The sequence below is a fragment of the Cucurbita moschata genome, unplaced genomic scaffold, assembly GCF_002738365.1.
Source record: "Cucurbita moschata cultivar Rifu unplaced genomic scaffold, Cmos_1.0 Cmo_Scf00013, whole genome shotgun sequence".
NCBI classification, from domain to species: Eukaryota; Viridiplantae; Streptophyta; class Magnoliopsida; order Cucurbitales; family Cucurbitaceae; genus Cucurbita; species Cucurbita moschata.
In genome coordinates, this window is record NW_019268529.1 from 828,393 (window position 1) to 851,754 (window position 23,362).

General features: G+C 34.9%; 5 protein-coding genes and 2 pseudogenes across 5 annotated transcripts; 3 read left to right on the forward strand and 4 right to left on the reverse strand.

Moving 5' to 3' along the window:
* Nucleotides 1–468: 468 nt before the first annotated feature.
* On the reverse strand, nt 469–1,315 carry LOC111451561 (GDSL esterase/lipase At1g06990-like). The gene is made up of 3 exons (XM_023092037.1): nt 1,013–1,315; nt 751–963; nt 469–648 (listed from the first exon to the last, which is right to left on the reverse strand). Exons 1-3 carry the CDS (start codon nt 1,313–1,315, stop codon nt 469–471), a joined length of 696 nt encoding a protein of 231 aa, XP_022947805.1.
* Nucleotides 1,316–3,202: 1,887 nt separating this feature from the next.
* Nucleotides 3,203–3,880, forward strand: LOC111451563 (glycine-rich protein DOT1-like). Its single transcript, XM_023092039.1, has 3 exons — nt 3,203–3,529; nt 3,593–3,697; nt 3,761–3,880. Exons 1-3 carry the CDS (start codon nt 3,203–3,205, stop codon nt 3,878–3,880), a joined length of 552 nt encoding a protein of 183 aa, XP_022947807.1.
* Nucleotides 3,881–4,861: 981 nt separating this feature from the next.
* On the reverse strand, nt 4,862–6,007 carry LOC111451564 (GDSL esterase/lipase At2g31550-like). The gene is made up of 3 exons (XM_023092041.1): nt 5,410–6,007; nt 5,014–5,244; nt 4,862–4,926 (listed from the first exon to the last, which is right to left on the reverse strand). Exons 1-3 carry the CDS (start codon nt 6,005–6,007, stop codon nt 4,862–4,864), a joined length of 894 nt encoding a protein of 297 aa, XP_022947809.1.
* Nucleotides 6,008–7,276: 1,269 nt separating this feature from the next.
* Nucleotides 7,277–9,354, reverse strand: LOC111451565 (annotated as a pseudogene).
* A 1,753-nt stretch (nt 9,355–11,107) lies between these two features.
* On the forward strand, nt 11,108–11,659 carry LOC111451566 (glycine-rich cell wall structural protein 1.0-like). The gene is made up of 3 exons (XM_023092042.1): nt 11,108–11,302; nt 11,366–11,476; nt 11,540–11,659. Exons 1-3 carry the CDS (start codon nt 11,108–11,110, stop codon nt 11,657–11,659), a joined length of 426 nt encoding a protein of 141 aa, XP_022947810.1.
* Nucleotides 11,660–18,329: 6,670 nt separating this feature from the next.
* The window catches only part of LOC111451567, a 6,446-nt pseudogene continuing 1,413 nt past the window's right edge, over nt 18,330–23,362 (reverse strand).
* On the forward strand, nt 21,737–22,428 carry LOC111451849. The gene is made up of 2 exons (XM_023092436.1): nt 21,737–21,915; nt 21,961–22,428. The coding sequence occupies exons 1-2, from the start codon at nt 21,769–21,771 to the stop codon at nt 22,165–22,167; spliced, it is 354 nt and encodes a 117-aa protein (XP_022948204.1). The 5' UTR covers nt 21,737–21,768; the 3' UTR covers nt 22,168–22,428.

Sequence of the window (23,362 nt, forward strand, 5' to 3'; positions counted from 1 at the left end):
CCTCTTCAACAAATGCCCAAACCAAAAATGAGTTGAAAATGGTTCTCAAACTTTGATTTCCCATAAACAATTAAATTTTGATTTAGGTGATTAAAGAAATTGCTTGAGAAATAATTCAGTCATGAATTTGTAAGCTGCTTTGGTGGATGGACGCTATCCCAAAATAGGTATCCATCATATTGGGGTTAATACATTACATAGAGGCGCTACTTCTGCCAATTCAGTTCCACAACAACTTGTGTTCGCATGCTCAAAACCTGTGCGACCAAAAGCCCCAAGCAAAACTTAGTTGAAAATGATTCTTAGAACTTGATTTCTCTAAAATATTTACGACGTTAGATCATATAAGTTGATAAAGGTTTCTATTTTGATGGACACCGACTTACCATACTTGGGAGGATTATTGACCATGTCGATGAGAGGGGTGTAAATGTCAGCGTTCAATATTGTGCTTCCATGTAGTTGCGATTATAGATTGCCCAACAACTTTGAAAGCTTCTGATTATAGGATATGGAGTCCGAGTTTTGATCTTCCAAACATATTCGTTTTAGAGAAGGTTGAAACGATATAGTCTCTTGAATGGGAAGACAACCAATAAGAGGGAGGCCAGCAACCACTATATTGCGACATCCAAGCTCGTAAATTTCCTGTTTAGTATGTTAGAGTTCATAAGCTTATGTGAATGAATTTGGATTATTATGCGATAAAATATTGATTAGGGTTAATAGCGTGCATATGGTTTAATTTACCTTGATGAAGTTTTGTAGTCTATCTTGGATGAAATCTTGGTAACCACTAATATTGTATTGTAGTTTCCTTACCGCAAGGTCGTAGAAATTTTTGGTAAAGTCATTAGTTCCTACACTAAGAATAACTAAAGCACTACCAATAATCTTCTTACTTTCATCTACACCTACAATCCTCGTAAGTCTTTGAATATAGTTCTTGGACATATCAATTTGCTTCATCATAAGAATAACTTCGGATATCATAGTAGTTAGATCATCAAACCCTTGATGCAAAACTAACTCCTGTTTTCGCGTCATCATTTGACAATTTTGGATCCAAAAATGGAAGAACAAGCTCCTTTATGCCCAACTTAGAGGCCACCATGTCAGGAATGAATTTTCCATGACTGAACCTTCCAGTAGCAATATGACCGGGAAAATCTTTGCCATAAGGAGAGTAATTAGCTTCTGTAATGGTGGGAATGAAGTTGTTATTTCCCGTATCTACTGTAGAATCACCGAAAATAAGAATGGCAGGAAAAGATCCAAAATTTTTAAGATCAGAAGCACTGCAAAATTTGCTCATACATAATGACCAAACTATCTAGAGCAATAGAGCAACAATGAGATAATTCACTCGTGCCATTGTCGGTGTTCTTCAAGCTGTTTTTGATATCATCTTTGTCAATTGGTGTATGTATTAATAGGGTTTGAAAGATAATAAAAGTAAGCTCTTTACGGTTTCTACATGAAGTTATTTAGTTGTGAGCAATTTAAGGCCATTGAATGCTATATAGTTTCAAATGGTTCATTCGGTTTATTTGTCATTTATTTTTTCTATAAAAAAAAACATAGTTTAAGTGTTAATTTATATAGTTGAGATCAAGGTACGTCAATTACAAGAGTCGATGATAGAGAAGTTATTGAGGATCAAACAGAAAGGGGTATCAACTATAGATGGTAAGGTCGTTAATCTCAAAAATAATATACAACAATCAATGAGATGCTACGACTAACATGTAGCATATTCGGTTGGACGAAGAGTTCAAATGCATCAAGGTGGACAAAAAGGTGTTTGGGTTAGGGTAAAATGAAATTTGTATTGTTTTAAAGTGAATACTAATATTTCCTTTTTTACACATAGCGTCGTCCAAATGCAAAAGACGTGTAGAACAAATCATATTGACATTAATATGACTTGAGAAGAAAAAAAATGACTCATTGCATTTTCTTGGGTCATAGTCCCTCTCATAAAAGGTTTTATTGTCTTGATCCAACCACCATTAGGCTATATATCACCGGTCACATTCAATTCGATGAAGCTCATTTTTCTACTATCCCTAGGTCTCTTTCCTCTTTTCATATTTCAAATTTCTTGGAGCCACGTCTTTTACCATATTGATCCCCTTACCCCTTCTTCACTGCACATTTCTCAATCTAGATCATCTCCATGTGATATTTGTTATGACCTTGTGGATGAGTATGTGCAAATTGATATTTCTCTTGCAGGTTTCTCTTTGCCACCCTCGGCTTATGATTCGCCCCCTATTGAACTTGCTACAATTCAAATCTACGGCTAAGAATCGTGTTTGGATTGCTGCCATTGATGAGGAAATTCGAGCTTTACAATAAACGACACTTAGATTTTTGTTCTTTGCCCGTGCAACAAGTGGGCTCTAAATGGGTGTTTAACACTAACTATTTGCTCGATGAATCTGTTGAGCATTTCAAGACTCGTCTTGTTGTCAAAGGTTATACTCAGATTTCTTATCTCAACTACACTCACACTTTCAGCCTTGTTGTTAAAGCTACTACTATCGGCGGTCGTTGTGACGCCTTCAACCCTTCTTAACTGAGTTAACCTTTCTATAACACCGAGGTTACGAAGGTACAAGCCTTCTTAGAAAAAGGAAAAGAAAAGAGGGGCTAGGATTTTTGAAAGAGGAAGCTGAAAGGTGAGATTCAAACTCAAATTTGCGGAGTTGAGGACGGCTTTTGGTCGAGAATCCTTCATGGAAGTGGCTGAAAACATGATTCTTCGTAGGTCTAAACTTTTAAATTACCGAAATCGATTAATAATTGAAGAAGAACCCAAGATATGATTTATGAATTTAAAGATAGTATTTATGTTTAAATTATGACTTTTAGGTGATTGTTTATCATTTGACCAAATCTTGTGAAGAGATCCCAAAGAGAAAATGCTTGAATCCAAAAATGGTAAGAATTAAGAAACACCTTATTTTGAATGAGAATATTTTTTCCACCCTTGATTAAATGGCATGTTTGATTTGGCTGTCAGAAGATGTTTAAACCTTATTTTAACTGTGTTTTCACCATATTTGCACTATTTATGAATATTGAAGATGATGACAAATTTTAAAGTTAAAATGAACTTCAGATATTTTTTGCTTGAACAATTCATGACATACCTTTAGTAATAGGTTTATTTTAGAAGAAAAATAAGTCCATTACAATGGATGTTAATGGGACTTCTGCGACTATATGGTGGCAGCTACTTTGTGGTGGGCGTGATGGTGGTGAGGGCTTGGGGCACCTTCTTTGTGGTGGGTGTGGTGAGCATGGTGGGCATGCTCGGGGTGGTGGGGGTGGCTTGGAGCAGCTACATGATGGTGGCCATGGTGAGCATGGTGGGCATGCTCGGGGTGGTGGGGGTGGCTTGGAGCAGCTACATGATGGTGGCCGTGGTGAGCATGGTGGGCATGCTCGGGGTGGTGGGGGTGGCTTGGAGCAGCTACATGATGGTGGCCGTGGTGGTGGTGGTGACTGCCATAATGAGTTGGTGCAACAACAGGGTTGCCGTGAGATTCAACAGATTCGATGACATTGAACTTGGACTGCGTAGGCAGGTGGTGGTGAGGGCTCGGAGCAGCCACATGATGGTGGCCATGGTGGTGATGATGGTGGTGGTGGTGAGGGCTTGATGCACCGTGACTGTCATGATGAGTTGGTGCAACAACAGGGTTGCCATGAGATTCGGCAGATTCGATGACATTGATCTTGGACTGCGTAGGCGCATGATGGTGATGGTGGTGGCGGCGGTGGTGATGATGATGTGGGCCTGGAGAGGCTGCTTTGTGGTGGCTGTCGTGATGAGTTGGTGCAGGATCTAGGCTTTCATGAGATTCAGTAGCTTCAAAGACATTGAAACTACAATAGAAAAGAAACAAAAGCACACAAACACTTGTTCTAATTGAAGCCATTTGAATATTATATGAACTTCTAAGCTTTGAAGGGTTATATATATATATATAAATAAAGGTTCATAATGAATGGAAAAAGATTCTAAATTGAGAGTATACTATATAATTAAGTAAAAGTTGAATAGTCTGTCTAGAGGGTCGTGTCAGTCAATTTAACTCGATTTTCATCTATATTTAGATTTTTAAATAAAGAACCAAACTCACTTTCCATATATGAATTCAACAAATTTCTTAATTAAAGTTTTAATTTAAAATGTCAATTTAAGAAGTTGATTCCGGAATGTTTTCCTTAAACAAATTAAAAAGAAAAATATTAAGAACTGTAGGTGGAAAGAGAAAAGGTTGTGTGGGATAATCTTTAATCTCTCTATTTTTTCTAATAGAATAATAATGTATGGACTTAAATGTTAATAAAATTTTAAGACAATATAGTAATCAACATGGAAAAATGACTAAAATATGGAAGAGAATATGCACGACTAAAATAGGAGTAAGACAATTTATGAATGGATCGCAAACAAATTGTTCATTAAATAATTAATGACAAACAAAATTAATTAATTCTCGACCTACATGCTTGGTTTAGTCCATATCATTAAAACGAAGAAAAATATACAATTTTATAGACCTTCAAATTTTTCATCGATAGAATGTATTATTCCCGGTGACTAAATTAAAAGAAATACCGTAAATACTTGACCGGGAGAATATTAGCACGAAATTAATTAAAGATTTTTAGATACTAGAGACTTAGTACTAGAACTAAGCTAAAATACCATTCGTGTCAATTTAGATGATTGAAAAATTGCTTGAGAAGCGATTTAGTGACGAACTTGTAGGTTGCTTCGGTCGGATGAATGCTATCCCAGAACATAAATTTTGATGGATCTTTACACGTTGTGATAATTACATTACATAGAAGGCCTCACTTCCACTAATCCAATTCCACAACAACCCTTCTCTTTATGCTCAAAACCTGTTCAACAAATGCCCTGAACCAAAAATTAGTTGAAAATGGTTCTCAAACTTTGATTTCTCATAAATATTTATGGAATTGACTTACCATATTTTTTAGGATTATTGATCATATCAATGAGAGGGGTATAAATGTCAGCGTACAAAATCGTGCTTCCACTTAGTTGTGATTGTAAATTGGTGAGTAGCTTTGAAAGCTTTTGGTTGTAGTCTTCGGAATCTGAATTTTGATCCTCCAAACATACTTGGTGGAGGGGATTTTGAAATGATATAGTCTCTTGAATGAGAAGACAACCAACCGGAGGGAGGCCAGCAACGACTATATAACGGCATCCAAGTTGGTTCCTGTCAATTTTCGGTTAGAATTATGTTTAAAAATAATAATAATGAAAACAATACTTAAAAATTTAGACACATACTAGAAAGTTTTTTATGTTAAGATAATTTACCTCGATCAAGCTTTGTAGTCTGTTCTATATAAAACCTTTGTAACAGCTAATATTGTATTGTAGTTGTCTTGTCGGAAGGTCGTAGAAATTAATGTTCAAGTCATTAGTTTCTGCACTAATAACAACCAAAGCATTACGAATAATCCTTTTACTTTCGTCCACACCCACAATCCCTTGAAGCCTTTGAATATAGTTTTTGAAAAGATCAACTTGCTTCATCACACGAATGACATTGGATATCATAGAAGTCAAATTGTCAAACCCTAAGCCAGCCAATGCAAAACAGATACCTATTTTGACATCATCATCCGACAATTTTGGATTAAAAAACGGAGCAACAAGCTCTTTTATGCCTAATTTAGAAGCTATCATATCAGGGATAAGTTTTCCATCACTAAACCTTCCCGTAGCAACATGATCCAAGAAATCTTTACCGTATGGTGCGTAATTAGCCTTGAAAATAGTGTGAATGAAGTTGTTATTTTCGATATCCACAGTAGAATCACCAAAAATGAGAATAGCGGGAAAAGATGGAAAAGTTTTAGGAGCTAAAGCACTGCATGGTTTGCTAAGAAATAACGACCAAATTATGAAGAGCGATAAAACAACAATGAAGTAATTAGCTCGTGTCATTCTTGTTTGTGATATCATCTTCGTTAATGGGTTGATGTATTTATATGAGTTGAAGGATAGAACAGTGACATCATTATGGTTTTTGTATAGTTTAAGAAAGAAACTGTTCAAACGAAGAAGAATGTTTTATTTTTGAATTATTGTATACAACAAAATAACGATAGAATTCGACGACTTATGCCTTTATTAAGAAACGTTAGCTATTTGAACCTAATAAAGTTAATTTTTGCTGAAGTAATTACAGTTTATTTTCTGTTTTTCAAATTAATCCTTTTTAAACTCTTTTGAGTAATAATTAGCTTAATCCTTTTTAAACTCTTTTGAGTAATAATTAGCTAAATCAATTAACAGTATGTAATCCGGCCTAAGCTGATAATATCTACTAGTGACTTCGAGCTGTTATAAATAGTATTTGAGCCACAGACATTATCTTCAAGGCTGTTATAAATGGTATGTGAGTCAGACATAAAGGACATCATCAACTAATAGACTAATATCTCCTAGCTGTGGATTTGGAGAAGAATATTACAACTACATTAAAAAAAAAAAACGTCCAAAACATAACCATAAATCTCTTATCCATTCCGGAGCCAACCCAACCCAAAAATTTTATGGATCAGTTGGGTATTTAATAAGAAATGTTTAAGATTAATTTTTCTTTTAAAAAATGCATTAAGAAATTCATATTGTCATGTTAGTTGAATAATACCGTAAATTATGATTATTTTATTTATAAAATATTTTTTAGATCTCGTACTTAATATCCTCCTACCATATGATAATTTGTAATACATAATGATTTTTATATACCATCAAATGTATATATGGTTAATAACGACTTGTATTGTAAGTACGGTTTCTAATTTAAATTGAAATGTACAATAGTTCAAAACGATATTTCTTTTTTATATTACAAAAGAATATGTTGCATTCTGTTTCCAAATTAATTATATTTATTATTTTGGACGTATACAATTTTTTTTTAATTATAGGATTAAATATAAAATATTTTATTATACCTTTATAAATTGCTTAAAAGTATTTGTAATTCTCAAATAAATAAATAAAAATAGAACGTGATTTTGCTTGGAAATACACTATTTGTGTCCATTTGATCGTGATAAAAGACATTTACAGACTATAGTCTTCCTTAATAACTAGAGGGGAAAAAAAAATACGAAAGTAGTCTAGACAAGTTTCATTTTAAAATCAGCAAACATTGAAGCCATAGACTTAGAACCCGAAACTATTAAATTTTGATTTAGGTAATTAAAGAAATTGCTTGAGAAATAACTCAGTCATGAATTTGTAAGCTGCTTCGGTCGGATGGACGCTATTCCAAAACAGGTATTTTGATGAATCTTCACATGTTGGGGTTAATGCATTACATAGCTACGCTACTTCTGGCAATCCAGTTCCACAACAACCTGTGTTCGTATGCTCAAAACTTGTGCGACCAAAATTCCCAAGCAAAACTCAGTTGAAAATGATTCTCAGAACTTGATTTCTCTAAAATATTTACGATGTTAGATCATATAAGTTGATTAAGGTTTCTATTTTGATGGGAACCGACTTACCATACTTGTGAGGATTATTGACCATGTCGATGAGAGGGGTGTAAATGTCTGCGTACAATATTGTGCTTCCATGTAGTTGCGATTGTAGATTGCCCAACAACTTTGAAAGCTTCTGATTATAGGATATGGAGTCCGAGTTTTGATCTTCCAAACATATTCGCTTTAGAGGAAGTTGAAACGATGCAGTCTCTTGAATGGGAAGACAACCAATAGGAGGGAGGCCAGCAACCACTATATTGCGACATCCAAGCTCATAAATTTCCTGTTTAGTATATTAGAGTTCATAAGCTTATGTGAATGAATTTGGATTATTATGTGATCAAATATTGATTAGGGTTACATATGGTTTAATTTACCTTGATGAAGCTTTGTAGTCTATCTTGGATGAAATCTTGATAACAGCTAATATTGTGTTGTAGTTTCCTTACCGGAAGGTCGTAGAAATTTTTGGTAAAGTCATTAGTTCCTGCACTAAGAATAACTAAAGCACTACCAATAATCTTTTTACTTTCATGATATGAATCCAACAACTGATCACGTGTATGTACCCGAAGGACCGATTACAAGAAGCAAGGTTAAGAAGATTCAAGAGGCCTATACATTGCATCTTCAAAGGTTAGCTAGCGTATCGGTTGAAACAAAGACTTGAGCCCAAAAATCTTTATAGCATTAGCATATCAAATCAAGAAAATAATGAAGTGGCTAATATTCGAAAGTAATTAGAAGTCTTGACTTTGTTAGTTGAATCACCAATTAAGGAAATTTATTAATGCCTTATTTTCTTCGATTTATATTTAATAGCATTTATTAATAGTTTGTATGAATTGCCTTATATTCTTCCATTTGTATTTAATAGAATTTATTAGCATTCATTAGTGGTTGGTGGCTGAACTCTATTTTGTTAGGGCCTATTTAAAGACATGTAATATTGTTTGGATAGATTTTTGTTGAATACTGAAAAAAAAACCTTTGTGTTTTCTTGATACCTTTTTGGTCTTATTCTTTTTCAAACCTTGCTTTAGGTTTGATGTTTAAACCGATTCATTGAATTAGTTTTGATCCAGCTAATTCTGAAGTGAATTGGCTTGGTATCTAAGAGTGAACATCATAGATTCCAAGTTCGATCTAAGAGTCATTCATCTTCTAACCAGCTCTTGGTTGGAATCAATCCGTTAAGTTTGCTTTCTCTGTGAGCCTTTTGCAAGGATTCTAGAAGGACCTCTGGCTTTGCAAATTCCAACATTGTAGGCGCTTATCATTTCATCTACATCTACAATCTCGGTTGAATATAATTCTTGAACATATCAACTTGCATCATCATAGGAATAACTTTGTATATCATAGTAGTTAGATCATCAAACCCTGAGCCCGCTGATGCAAAACTAACTCCTGTTTTTACGTCATCATTTGACAATTTTGGATCAAAAAATGGAGGAACAAGCTCCTTTATGCCCAACCTAGAGGCCACATGTCAGGAATAAATTTTCCATTACTCTACCTTTATGCCCAACCTAGAGGCCACCATGTCAGGAATAAATTTTCCATAGCAATATGACAAGGAAAATCTTTGCCATAAGGAGAGTAATTAGCTTTTGTATTGGTGGGAATGAAGTTGTTATTACCCGTATCTACCGTAGAATCACCGATAATAAGAATGGCAGGAAAAGATCCAAAATTTTTAAGATCAGAAGCACTACACAATTGACTCATACATAATGACCAAACTATCTGGAGCAATAGAGCAGCAATGAGATAATTCACTCGTGCCATTGTCGGTGTTCTTCAAGCTGTTTTTGATATCATCTTTGTCAATTGGGGTATGTATTAATAGGGTTTGAAAGATAATAAAAGTAAGCTCTTTATGGTTTCTACATGGAGTTATTTAGTTGGGAGCAATTTAAGGCCATTGAATGCTATATAGTTTCAAATGGTTCATTCCCTTTATTTGTCCTTTATTTTTTCTGAAAAAAAAAAAAACATAGTTTATGTGTTAATTTATATAGTTGAGATCAAGGTACCTGCGACAACTACAAGAGTCGATGATAGAGAAGTTATTGAGTATCAAACTGAAAGCGGTATCAACTATAGATGGTAAGGTCGTTAATCTCAAAAAATAATATACAACAATCAATGAGATGCTATGACTAGCATGTAGCAGATTCTGTTGGACGAAGAGTTCAAATGCATCAAGGTGGACATGAAGGTGTTTGGGTTAGGGTAAAATGAAATTTGTATTGTTTTAAAGCGAATACTTTTCTGCTGTCTCTAGGTATCTTTACTCTTTACATATTTCAAATTTCTTGGAGCCGCGTCTTTTACCATATTGATCCCCTTAACCCTTCTTTGCTGCACATTCATCGATCTAGGTCATCTCCATGTGATATTTGTTATGACCTTGTGGATGAGTATGTGCAAATTGATACTTTTCTTGCAGGTTCCTCTATGACACCCTCGGCTTAAGATTCGCCCCCTATTGAACTTGCTATTGATTCTTCATATTCTTTGGGTTTTGATCCTACGATCACACGAGCAAAAGTTTATATTTTCAGAACTCGTCATCCAACAATTTTTGATGTTTTGGGCTCTTTTGGACTTCTTTTTGCTCTTCTTGCATTCATTGAGCCAACAAAATTCAAATCTACTGCTAAGAATCGTGTTTGGATTGCTGCCATGGATGAGGAAATTCGAGCTTTACAATAAACGACACTTAGATTTTAGTTCTTCGCCCATGCAACACGTGGGCTCTAAATGGGTGTTTAACACTAACTATTTGCTCGATGAATTTGTTGAGCATTTCAAGACTCATCTTGTTGCCAAAGTTTATACTCAGATTTCTTGTCTCAACTACCCTCACACTTTCAGTTCTGTTGTTAAAGCTACTACTATCGGCGGTCATTGTGACGCCTTCAACCCTTCTTACCCAGTTTAACCTTTCTATAACACCGAGGCTACGACGGTACAAGCCTTCTTAGAAAAAGGAAAAGAAAAGAGGGGCTAGGATTTTTGAAAGAGGAAGCTGAAATGTGAGATTCAAACTCAAATTTGCGGTGTTCAGGATGGCTTTTGGCCGAGAATCCTTCACGGAAGTGGCTAAAAACATGATTCTTCATAGATCTAAACTTTTGAATTATCAAAATCAATTAATAATTGAGGAAGAACCCAAGATATGATTTATGAATTTAAGGATAGCATATGAATTTTAGGTGATTTGTTATCATATTGACCAAATCTTGTGAAGAGATCCAGAAAATGCTTGAATCCAAAAATGGTAAAAATTAAGAAATACCTTTATTTTGAATGAGAATATTTTTTCACCCTTGATTAAATTGGATGTTTGATTTGGCTGTTAGAAGATGTTTAAACCTTATTTTAATTATGTTTTCACCATATTTACACTATTTATGAATATTGAAGTTAATGACAAATTTAAAGTTAAAATGAACTTTAGATATTTTTTGCTTGAACAATTCATGACATACCTATAGTAATAGGTTTATTTTAAAAGAAAAATAAGTCCATTACAATGGATGTTAATGGGCCTTCTGCGACTATATGGTGGCAGCTACTTTGTGGTGGGCGTGGTGGTGGTGAGGGCTTGGGGCATCTTCTTTGTGGTGGGCGTGGTGAGCATGGTGGGCATGCTCGGGGTGGTGGGGGTGGCTTGGAGCAGCTACATGATGGTGGCCGTGGTGGTGGTGGTGACTGCCATAATGAGTTGGTGCAACAACAGGGTTGCCGTGAGATTCAACAGATTCGATGACATTGAACTTGGACTGCGTAGGCAGGTGGTGGTGAGGGCTCGGAGCAGCCACATGATGGTGGCCATGGTGGTGGTGGTGGTGATGGTGGTGGTGGTGAGGGCTTGATGCACCGTGACTGTCATGATGAGTTGGTGCAACAACAGGGTTGCCATGAGATTCGGCAGATTCGATGACATTGATCTTGGACTGCGTAGGCGCATGATGGTGATGGTGGTGGCGGCGGTGATGATGATGATGTGGGCCTGGAGAGGCTGCTTTGTGGTGGCTGTCGTGGTGAGTTGGTGCAGGATCTAGGCTTTCATGAGATTCAGTAGCTTCAAAGACATTGAAACTACAATAGAAAAGAAACAAAAGCACACAAAAACTTGTTCTAAGAGAAGCCATTTGAATATGATATGAACTTCTAAGCTTGAAGGGACATATATATATATATATATATATGTAAATAAATAAAGATTCCTAATGAACCGAAAAAGATTCTAAATTGAGAGTATACTATATAATTAAGCAAAAGTTGAATAGTCTTGTTTAAAAGTTCGTGTCAGTCAATTTAATTTGATTTTCATCTATATTTAGATTTTAAAATAAAGAACCAAACTCACCTTCCATATATGAATTCAACAAATTTCTTAATTAAAGTCTTATATTTAATTTAAAATGTCAATTTAAGAATTTGATTCCCGTCATTTTCGTTCAACAAATTAAAAAGAAAAATACTAAGAACTAAAGGTGGAAAGAGAAAAGGTTGTGTGGGACAATCTTTAATTTCTCTCTTTGTTCTTATAAAATAACAATGTACACACATAAATGTTCATAATAAAATTTTAAAACAATATAAGAATCAACAGGGAAAAATGACTAGAATATGGAAGAGAATATGCACCACTAAAATACGAGTGAGATAATATGGATGAGTATGTTACGCATGATTTAAGAAATTACCAATATGTCCCTATGATGAGATTTGTGATAAATGTTGTTTTATACTTTCTACTGTGTTAGAAAGGATGATAGGCTATTGCGATATGTGCTCTGGGTGATTGATGGATGGTATCTCCCTGGGTGATTGATGGATGGTATCTCCCTGTTGAATTTGTTTGCTTGTATGTGAGCATGATACACTATGTGTTAGCTTCAGGTGTTTGGTTGTGTGTTCTCACTGTGGAGTGTGTTTACCTGCAGAGAGCTAGGACGTTAGAGTTAGGTTGGCTAGACGATGAACTAGGTCAGGATGTTTTCAGTAGACTGAGCAATTTAGGGTTGTGAGTGTCGGTAGAGGTTCTAGTTCCTTGTAATAGCTCATAAAAATAAAAAAATAATAATAAAAAAAAATCATAAATAATGAAATAAATTAAGAAGTCAAGGAGCAGTAAAGGGGTAGAATAACTTGAAACCAAGGGTCCATAAGAAATTTGTAATACATGCTAAAAAACTAAAAAGCATCCGAGTAAATATTGATAAAAAAAAAATGAAGATTCAGTAATTAAAAACCACAAACTAAATATAGAGATAAAAGTAAATACAGAGAGTAGTAAGGCAAAATAACTTGAAATAACTTCATTCTTTTTTTTTTTTTTTTACAACAGTAAACATGGAAAATAAGTTTTTTAATAAAAATATAATTATAGATATATAACATTTAAAGACTTCTAACAATGGACAAAGGTAAATTAGAGAAATAATTTTATAGAGTTCAAACTTGAAACTGATATCATGCGCTCACATCGGTTGACTTAGATTTCAAAGGACAGAACCGAACTTTCATTAAGGATATGTTTGTGACAAAAACTTAAGCTAACCAGGTAAGTGACCTTACTATCGACATGGTTATATCTAATGTTGACACGTGTCTGTGGTTCTGCACGTGTCATATATACTGATATGTGTGAATATCTGTGAATCGGTATGCTTATATTATGTTTATGTTATGTTATAATGTGTGTATTGTATGATAATAATTATGGTACGATGTATTCAAGGATATGTTTGAGATAGGATACGGAAGGATGCATAAAACGAAATGTAACAATAGAAGTAAGATACGTTCATGAAACGTTAAGATCAGGTTATATACCAGAGTGCTATGGATAGGGGATTTTGATAAAAGAATATGGATAGGATATGGATAGAAAGAGATAGGTTTGTGATAGATTGATAGAACGATAGTGTTAGGATACGTTTCTGTGATGATATGACTAAGGTACGTTCACGTAACGATATGACTATGATAGGTATAAGAACGTTAAGGCTATGATAAGTTAGGGAACGATAAGACCACGAAGTATTTACAATATGACATGTTTATGATACTGTATATTGTGATGTGATATGTTATGTTTAGATTGTTTTGTGTGACCATTGAGGTAATTGGTGTATGAATTGCACGTTATGAAATGACATGTTAAAAGCATGAAGCGTTATGTTATGTTTTCTAAATTGTATGTATACAACATGTTATGAATATGATATCACGATAAATGAAATGAAATGTAACCCCGTTAGGATTATGTATGATACGTAGACCGAAAAATGAGAAATGATATGTTAAGCATGAAAGATGATAGCGGGGTTATATTAATTAATGATAAATGTAGAAATATTGGGGACCTCATGTAACGCCCCTAATTTTCTTTAACCTAATTAGCGACGTTACCTTACACTCGTATGACAAAAGTACGAAAATTTATGTAAGACAACCTCAACAGCGACGACATGTTCATTATTATAAGTAGTTCATATATGGAAAAAACAATAGCGACAACCTAACTAAGAAATAAATCAACATGTAACTAGGAGAAATAATTGCAATTTAACTATCATTCGAAAGAGTCCAAACAAGACGCCTACGACACTACAAGCCCTCCCTAAGACTTCAATGGCCTTCGCAGCGTTCACCGTCAGCCGTAAATGGGGGCTTTACCCTTACCTAAAAATATGGGTAGCACGTGGCTACAAAAAGTTTGTATAAGATTAAGCTACAAGATATCTATTTTTTTTTATTTATAAACTGTTAATCGAAAAAATTAATGTTTAATATGATGAGCATGTTTAACTCGATCTTAATCTTGAGTGAATTATCAACTCTAGCATGTGAAGTTTTGTCCTAAGTTTTTGTGACCGGTTCAATAAACTCGTCAGTTTATGGATTTGACCAAATAAAAATTTAGAAGCATAATTTTCATGAGATAAAATTCATTCCTACAACAATAGATCTCACTCTCTCACTAGTATTATTTTTACGAGGGTGAGACCCCATTTTCACGAGTTTTTGGAGCTAGCTCACCCTGTCCGATCACGACCTTTTGTGTAATAGCCCAAAAATAAATAAAGAAATAAAAAAATAAAAAATAGTTAAAATAATAATAATTAATTAATTAAAATTAAAATTAAAAAAATAAAAAAATCTTTCCACACTTCTCTCTACTAACCTCTCATCATTTCCCACACTTGGTCTCTCCTCATCCTATCCTTAGTTACTGAAAAAAAATTACTTAAGAAAAAAAAAAAATGAGAATGGCCTTTGCCCAGTTGAGATTCACCCATTTACATAGATCTGGTATATATTAAATCTCATTTTCTTTTATATATATTAAATCTTTTTAGAAATCACAACCAATATAGTTAGATCTTCATTGAATTATTACAATGGTCTAGCTTTGAGTTAGAAACTAAATGTGAATCATTTATACAATTCTAGTAAATCATGTCAAATTAGTAATATTAGATTAAACTTTTATCAATAGCGAAATGAATTATTACAATGGTCTAGCTTTGAGTTAGAAACTAAATGTGAATCATTTATACAATTCTAGTAAATCATGTCAAATTAGTAATATTAGATTAAACTTTTATCAATAGTGAAATGAATATATTAAAGATAGAATGGCCAAGAAAACTTCTGAACAGGAAACACTGACATAAGGAAAGATTTGGAAACAGAGATCCACTAGAAATTTGGATTTGGAATACATGAGAACATAATCAAAAGTCAACAGATAAAAAAAGAGAAGATTAGGGAATTAAAAACCACAAACTAAATATGGAGGAAAAGGTAAATATATAGGGTAAATAGAGAGACTAGTAAAGCCTAGAATAACTTGAAATAGCTGTATTTAATTTCTTATACAACAGTAACCATGAAAAATAAGGTTTTTAATAAAAATATAAGTATAGCTATATAACATTTCAAGATTTTTAACAATGGACCAATCTAAATAGGAGAAATAATATTGTAGAGTTCAAACCAGAAACTAATGTCATGGGCTCATATAGGTTGACTCGGTTTTCAAATGACGGAATCAAACTTTCATTAAAGATATATTCGTGACAACGACTTAAGCTAGCCAGGTAAGTAAGTGACCTTACTATTGGCATGGTTATATTTGATGTTGACACGTGCCCTGTGGTTCTGCACGTGTCATATATATTGATATGTGTGAATTGTCTGTGGATCGATATGCTTCCTATATGTTATGTATATGTTATAATATGTGAATTGTATCATAATAATTACGGTACGATGTGTTCAAGGATATGTTTGAGATATGATACAAGAAGGATGCACGAAATGTAATGATAGGAGTAAAATACGTTCATGAAACGTTAAGGTTAGGTTACATACCTGAGTGATATGGATAAGAGAGATTGATGGAAGAATACGATTAGGTTACGGGTAGAAAGGGATAGGTTTGTGATAGATTGATAGAACGATAGCGTTAGGATTGATAGAACGATAGCGTTAGGTTAAGTTCTTGTGACGATATGACTAAGGTATGTTCACGTAATGATATGTCTGTGATAGGTATATGAACGTTAAGGCTATGATAAGTTAGAGAACGATATGACTACGAAGTGTTTACGTTATGACTTGTTTATGATATGATACATTATGATGCAATATGTCATGGTATGATATGTATATGATGAAATGTTATGTTAAAAGCATAGAACGTTATGTTAGGTCTCTTAAATTGTGTGTATACAACATGATATAAATGACATGAAATTACGATAAATAACATGAAATATAACCCCGTTAGAATTATGTATGATTTGAGAACTGAAGAATGAGAAACGATATGATATGAATGATGAACGATATCTGAAACGATATGAAAAATGATATGATATGTATATAATGCTAGCGGGGTTGTATTAAAGGATAATGAAAATGGAAAATTTTGGGACCTCATGCATTATGTGTGCTCATGCATTTGGGGGGATACCCCTATCCCATCACGAAGGTACGGACGCGTACATCCAATGGCAGGACAACGATCGTTATGCTTTGAATAGCGCTGCCGTGACGGTTACTAGTTCTAGCCGGTGTTCGGCCTAAGGGGCTCCCAGAGTATGCCCACCGGATAAGGAAAGTGGCCTAGCGGTGTGCGAGCTAGCTGGTGAGCCCATACTCGCACGTATGGGCTGTGTGTAGAGTATATGGTACACATCCAAAATTACCCGTTAGGACAGCACCGTAGGAAAAACGGAATGAATGATAGGTCCCATCATCTCATTGCATGTGATTGTTGCATTTAACCCCAATAGTGGAGTCACTTATATTTCTTTAAATACTCAAGCCATGTGCTATTATATTTTTCAGGTTAAGGCAAAGCATTCCAGTACGGCTGATGACGGTATCGCAACTTGAGACCATGGCACATGCATAGGATAATGGTATTTATTTTCTTAGACTTAGGCTAGAATAGAATGTTTTTAACTTAAACTCTTATTCATTTTATTTAGTCTTTTGTTGTGTCGTTTTAAAGATGTTTTCGAAATACGTAAGTCCGTGACTCTGTTTTAAGATAAAGGTTATGTTTTATGGAATTTTAATGAAGTCTTCCGCATTCAATGTTTATGGTACGTATACAGTTGTGACCTTAAATTAAGTAGAAAATTTTGGGTCGTTACACTTTGTCCCGGCCATTGGAGAACGTGTGTCGCCTAGGGCATAAGGGGCATGATGACTTGACGTCATCCTCACCTTCCTCCAGCTTATCACTGGTAGTCTGCTCAAGGTTCCAACCTCAACGATTGGCAACTAAACACGAGGCTTGCGCTAGTTGCTGGACTTAACCCAACACCTTAGGGCACGAGCTGACAACAGCCATGCAGAGTACTAATTTTAAGATTTGAACCATGGGGTCTGAGTTTCCTCTTATAGAGGGACAAACAGTCAATTTTGAAAGAACTTGTAGTCAACCTCTTTCGGATGTGAATCTATCTGATTCAGAAGGGAAGAACTTGTATCAGTATCTCAATTTCAATTCAAACATGGGTTTGATTCACACTCCATGTTCTGAGAAATATTTACGAACGAAAAGAAGAAAAAACGGAGTCTTTGTCTAAAGAAATGCCTTGAGAATGGAGAGATGTATAGAACCTTTCAAACTGATAGTGCTTTTTCAACTCTCTCAAAATGGAATCTACTTCAAACATACATATCATGGTTCTTTACTTCCACAGGGTACAAATATCTAAATTTTCCATTTTTAGATACTTTTTCAGACCTATTGTCGATACTACTAGGTACAAGTAGCAACCAAATTTTTTTATCCATTTTCGTGATATTATGCATGGATAAGCTATATCATGGTGAATTCTTCACAACACTTAGTTTATGATTAGATCAATAAAATTTGTTCATTAAATAAGTAAAATTAATTAATTCTTGACCTACATTCTTGGTTTAGTACATATCATTAAAACGAAGAAAAATATACAATTTTATCGACCTTCAAATTTTTCATCGATAGAATGTATAATTCCCGGTGACTAAATTAAAATATATCATTAAAACGAAGAAAAATATACAATTTTATCGACCTTCAAATTTTTCATCGATAGAATGTATTATTCCCGGTGACTAAATTAAAAGAAATACTGTAAATACTTGACTGGGAGAATATTAGCACGAAATTAATTAAAGATTTTTAGATACTAGAGCCTTAGTACTAAAACTAAGCTAAAATACCACCCGTGTCAATTTAGATGATTCAAAAATTGCTTGAGAAGCGATTTAGTAACGAATTTGTAGGCTGCTTCAGTCGGATGAATGTTATCCCAGGACATAAATTTTGATGGATCTTTACACGTTGGGATAATTACATTACATAGAGGCTCCGCTTCCACTAATCCAATTCCACAACAACTCTTCTCTGTATGCTCAAAACCTGTTCAACAAATTCCCAAAACAAAAAATTAGTTGAAAATGGTTCTCAAACTTTGATTTCCCATAAATAATTAAATTTTGATTTAGGTGATTAAAGAAATTGCTTGAGAAATAATTCAGTCATGAATTTGTAAGCTGCTTTGGTGGATGGAGGTTATCCCAAAATAGGTATCCTTCATATTGGTGTTAATGCATTACATAGAGGCGCTTCTTCTGCCAATTCAGTTCCACAACTTGTGTTTGCATGCTCAAAACTTGTGCGACCAAAAGCCCCAAGCAAAACTTAGTTGAAAATGATTCTTAGAACTTGATTTCTCTAAAATATTTCCGACGTTAGATCATATAAGTTGATAAAGGTTTCTATTTTGATGGACACCGACGTACCATACTTGTGAGGATTATTGACCATGTCGATGAGAGGGGTGTAAATGTCAGCGTACAGTATTGTGCTTCCATGTAGTTGCGATTGTAGATTGCCCAACAACTTTGAAAGCTTCTGATTATAGGATATGGAGTCCGAGTTTTGATCTTCCAAACATATTCGTTTTAGAGGAGGTTGAAACGATATAGTCTCTTGAATGGGAAGACAACCAATAGGAGGGAGGCCAGCAACCACTATATTGCGACATCCAAGCTCGTAAATTTCCTGTTTAGTATGTTAGAGTTCATATGCTTATGTGAATGAATTTGGATTATTATGCGATAAAATATTGATTAGGGTTAATAGCGTGCATATGGTTTAATTTACCTTGATGAAGTTTTGTAGTCTATCTTGGATGAAATCTTGGTAAGTGCTAATATTGTATTGTTGTTTCCTTACCCGAAGGTCATAGAAATTTTTGGTAAAGTGATTAGTTCCTACACTAAGAATAACTAAAGCACTACCAATAATCTTCTTACTTTCATCTACACCTACAATCCTAGTAAGTCTTTGAATATAGTTCTTGGACATATCAACATGCTTCATCATAGGAATAACTTCGGATATCATAGTTGTTAGATCATCAAACCCTGAGACGGCTGATGCAAAACTAACTCCTGTTTTCACGTCATCATTTGACAATTTTGGATAAAAAAATGGAGGAACAAGCTCCTTTATGCCCAACCTAGAGGCCACCAGGTCAGGAATGAGTTTTTCATTACTGAACCTTCCAGTAGCAATATGACCGTGAAAATCTTTGTCATAAGGAGAGTAATTAGCCTTTGTAATGGTGGGAATGAAGTTGTTATTTCCCGTATCTACCGTAGAATCACCGAAAATAAGAATAGCAGGAAAATATCCAAAATTTTTAAGATCAGAAGCACTGCAGGATTTGCTCATACATAGTGACCAAACTATCTGGAGCAATAGAGCAGCAATAAGATAATTCACTTGTGCCATTGTCGGTGTTCTTCAATCTGTTTTTGACATCATCTTTGTCATGTATTAATAGGGTTTGAAAGATAATAAAAGTAAGCTCTTTATGGTTTCTACATGGAGTTATTTAGTTGTGAGCAATTTAAGGCCATTGAATGCTATATAGTTTCAAATGGTTCATTAGTTTATTTGTCCTTTATTTTTTCTATAAAAAAAAACATAGTTTAAGTGTTAATTTATATAGTTGAGATCATGGTACGTCAACTACAAGAGTCGATGATAGAGAAGTTATTGAGTATCAAATAGAAAGGGGTATCAACTATAGACGGTAAGGTCGTTAATCTCAAAAATAATATACAACAATCAATGAGATGCTATGACTAGCATTTAGCATATTCGGTTGGACGAAGAGTTCAAATGCATCAAGGTGGACAAGAAGGTGTTTGGGTTAGGGTAAAATGAAATTTGTATTGTTTTAAAGCGAATACTAATATTTCCTTTTTTACGCATAGCGTCGTCCAAATGCAAAAGACGTGTAGAAATAATCATATCGGCATTAATATGACTTGAAAAGAAATAAAATGACTCATTGGATTTTCTTGGGTTATAGTCCCCCTCATAAAAGGTTTTGTTGTCTTGATCCAACCACCACTAGGCTATATATCACCGGTCACATTCAATTCGATGAAGCTCATTTTTCTACTGTCCCTAGGTCTCTTTCCTCTTTTCATATCTCATATTTCTTGGAGCCACGTCTTTTACCATATTGATCCCCTTACCCCTTCTGCACTGCACATTTCTCGATCTAGCTCATCTCCATGTGATATTTGTTATGACCTTGTGGATGAGTATGTGCAAATTGATACTTGTCTTGCAGGTTCCTCTTTGCCACCCTCGACTTATGATTCGCCCCCTATTGAACTTGCTACTGATTCTTCATCTTCTTTGGGTTTTGATCCTACAATCATACGAGCAAAAGTTTATATTTTCAAAACTCGTCATCCAAAATTTTTGATGTTTTGGGCTTATTTGGACTTCTTTTTGCTCTTCTTGCATAGATTGAGCCAAGAAAATTCAAATTTAATGCTAAGAATTGTGTTTGGATTGCTGCCATTGATGAGGAAATTCGAGCTTTACAATAAACGTGTTCTTCGCCTGTGCAACATGTGGGCTCTAAATGGGTCTTGTTGCCAAAGGTTATACTCAGATTTCTTGTCTCAACTACACTCACACTTTCAGTCCTGTTGTTAAAGATACTACTATCGGCGGTCGTTGTGACTCCTTCAAGCCTTCTTAACCGAGTTAACCTTTCTATAACACCGCGGTTACGAAGGTACAAACCTTCTTAGAAAAAGGAAAAGAAAAGAGGGGCTAGGATTTTTTAAAGAGGAAGCTGGAAGGTGAGATTCAAACTCAAATTTGCGGAGTTGAGGACGGCTTTTGGTCGAGAATCCTTCACGGAAGTGCCTGAAAACATGATTCTTCGTAGGTCTAAACTTTTGAATTACCGAAATCGATTAATAATTGAGGAAGAACCCAAGATATGATTTATGAATTTAAGGATAGTATTTATGTTTAAATTATGACTTTTAGGTGATTGTTTATCATATTTACCAAATCTTGTGAAGAGATCCCAAAGAGAAAATGCTTGAATCCAACAATGGTATGAATTAAGAAACACCCTTATTTTGCCCTTGATTAAATTGCATGTTTGATTTGGCTCTTAGAGAAGATATTTAAACCTTATTTTAACTGTGTTTTCACCATATTTGCACTATTTATGAATATTGAAGATAATGACAAATTTTAAAGTTAAAACGGAACAATTCATGACATACCTACAGTAATAGGTTTATTTTAAAAGAAAAATAAGTCCATTACAATGGAAGTTAATGGGACTTCTGCAACTATATGGTGGCAGCTACTTTGTGGTGAGCGTGGTGGTGGTGAGGGCTTGGGGCACCTTCTTTGTGGTGGGCGTGGTGGGCATGGTGGGCATGGTCGGGGTGGTGGGGGTGGCTTGGAGAAGCTACATGATGGTGGCCGTGGTGGTGGTGGTGAGGGCTTGATGCAGCTACTTGGTGGTGACTGCCATGATGAGTTGGTGCAACAACAGGGTTGCCGTGAGATTCAACAGATTCGATGACATTGATCTTCGACTGCGTAGGCAGGTGGTGGTGGTGGTGATGAGGGCTTGGAGCAGCCACATGATGGTGGCCATGATGGTGGTGGTGGTGAGAGCTTGGAGCACCTACATGATGGTGGCCATGGCGGTGGTGGTGAGGGCTTGATGCACCGTGACTGTCATGATGAGTTGGTGCAACAACAGGGTTGCCATGAGATTCGACAGATTCGATGACATTGATCTTGGACTGCGCAGGCGCATGGTGTTGATGGTGGTGGTGGTGGTGGCGGCGGTGATGAAGATGATGTGGGCCAGGAGCGGCTGCTTTGTGGTGGCTGTCGTGGTGAGTTGGTGTAGGAGCTAAGCTTTGATGAGATTCAGTAGCTTCAAAGACATTGAAACTACAATAGAAAAGAAACAAAAGCACACAAACACTTGTTCTAAAAAAAGCCATTTGAATATGATATGAACTTCTAAGCTTGAAGTGTCATATATATATTTATAAAAAGGTTTATAATGAATTGAAAAAATTCTAAATTGAGAGTATACTAAGTAAAAGTTGAAGAGTCTCGTATAGAGGATTGTGTGAGTCAATTTAACACGATTTTCATCTATATTTGGATTTTAAAATAAAGAACCAAACTCACCTTCCATATATGAATTCAACAAATTTCTTAATTAAATATTTATATTTAATTTAAAATGTCAATTTAAGAATTTGATTGGAGAATGTTTTCGTCCAACAAATTAAAGAGAGAACTATTTAGAACCCAAGGTGGAAAGAGAAAAGGTTGTGTGGGATAATCTTTAATTTCCCTATTTTTTTCTAATAAAATAATAATGTATAGACTTAAATGTTCATAATAAAATTTTAAAACAATATAGTAATCAGCAAGAAAAAATGACTAAAATATGGAAGAGAATATGCACGACTAAAACACGAGTGAGACAATATGGATGAGTATGTTATGCATGATGTAAGAAATTACCAATATGTCCCTATGATGAGATTTGTGATGAATATTGTTTTATATGCTTTCCACTTATTTCAACTGTGTTAGAAAGGATGATGGGTTATTGCGATATGTGCTCTGGGTGATTGACGGATGGTATCTCCCCGTTGAACTTGTTTGCTTGTATGTGAGCATGATACACTATGTGTTAGCTTCAAGTGTTGGATTGTAGGTTCTCACTGTGGAGTGTGTTTACCTGCATAGAGCTAAGGCGTTAGAGTTAGGTTGGCTAGACGATGACCTAGGTCAGGATGTTTTCAGTATACTGAGCACTTTAGGGTCGTGATTGTCAGTAGAGGTTCTAGTTCCTTGTAATAGCCCACAAAAAAAAAAAAAAAAAAAAAAAAA

Excerpts from the sequence above, each read along its gene's own strand:
- LOC111451561 (XM_023092037.1), bottom strand. The coding sequence starts at position 1,315 with ATGAGCAAATTTTGCAGTGCTTCTGATCTTAAAAATTTTGGATCTTTT. Across the intron at positions 964-1,012 it reads GAGTTAGTTTTGCATCAAGG|CAAATTGATATGTCCAAGAA; the intron begins GTTTGATGATCT and ends CTTATGATGAAG. Across the intron at positions 649-750 it reads GACTACAAAACTTCATCAAG|GAAATTTACGAGCTTGGATG; the intron begins GTAAATTAAACC and ends CATACTAAACAG.
- LOC111451563 (XM_023092039.1), top strand. The coding sequence starts at position 3,203 with ATGGATGTTAATGGGACTTCTGCGACTATATGGTGGCAGCTACTTTGT. Across the intron at positions 3,530-3,592 it reads GTGACTGCCATAATGAGTTG|GCAGGTGGTGGTGAGGGCTC; the intron begins GTGCAACAACAG and ends TGGACTGCGTAG. Across the intron at positions 3,698-3,760 it reads GTGACTGTCATGATGAGTTG|GCGCATGATGGTGATGGTGG; the intron begins GTGCAACAACAG and ends TGGACTGCGTAG.
- LOC111451564 (XM_023092041.1), bottom strand. The coding sequence starts at position 6,007 with ATGACACGAGCTAATTACTTCATTGTTGTTTTATCGCTCTTCATAATT. Across the intron at positions 5,245-5,409 it reads CAATATTAGCTGTTACAAAG|TCGTTGCTGGCCTCCCTCCG; the intron begins GTTTTATATAGA and ends GCCGTTATATAG. Across the intron at positions 4,927-5,013 it reads CAATAATCCTAAAAAATATG|GTTTTGAGCATAAAGAGAAG; the intron begins GTAAGTCAATTC and ends TTTGTTGAACAG.
- LOC111451566 (XM_023092042.1), top strand. The coding sequence starts at position 11,108 with ATGGATGTTAATGGGCCTTCTGCGACTATATGGTGGCAGCTACTTTGT. Across the intron at positions 11,303-11,365 it reads GTGACTGCCATAATGAGTTG|GCAGGTGGTGGTGAGGGCTC; the intron begins GTGCAACAACAG and ends TGGACTGCGTAG. Across the intron at positions 11,477-11,539 it reads GTGACTGTCATGATGAGTTG|GCGCATGATGGTGATGGTGG; the intron begins GTGCAACAACAG and ends TGGACTGCGTAG.
- LOC111451849 (XM_023092436.1), top strand. The coding sequence starts at position 21,769 with ATGGGACTTCTGCAACTATATGGTGGCAGCTACTTTGTGGTGAGCGTG. Across the intron at positions 21,916-21,960 it reads CTTGGAGAAGCTACATGATG|GTGACTGCCATGATGAGTTG; the intron begins GTGGCCGTGGTG and ends AGCTACTTGGTG.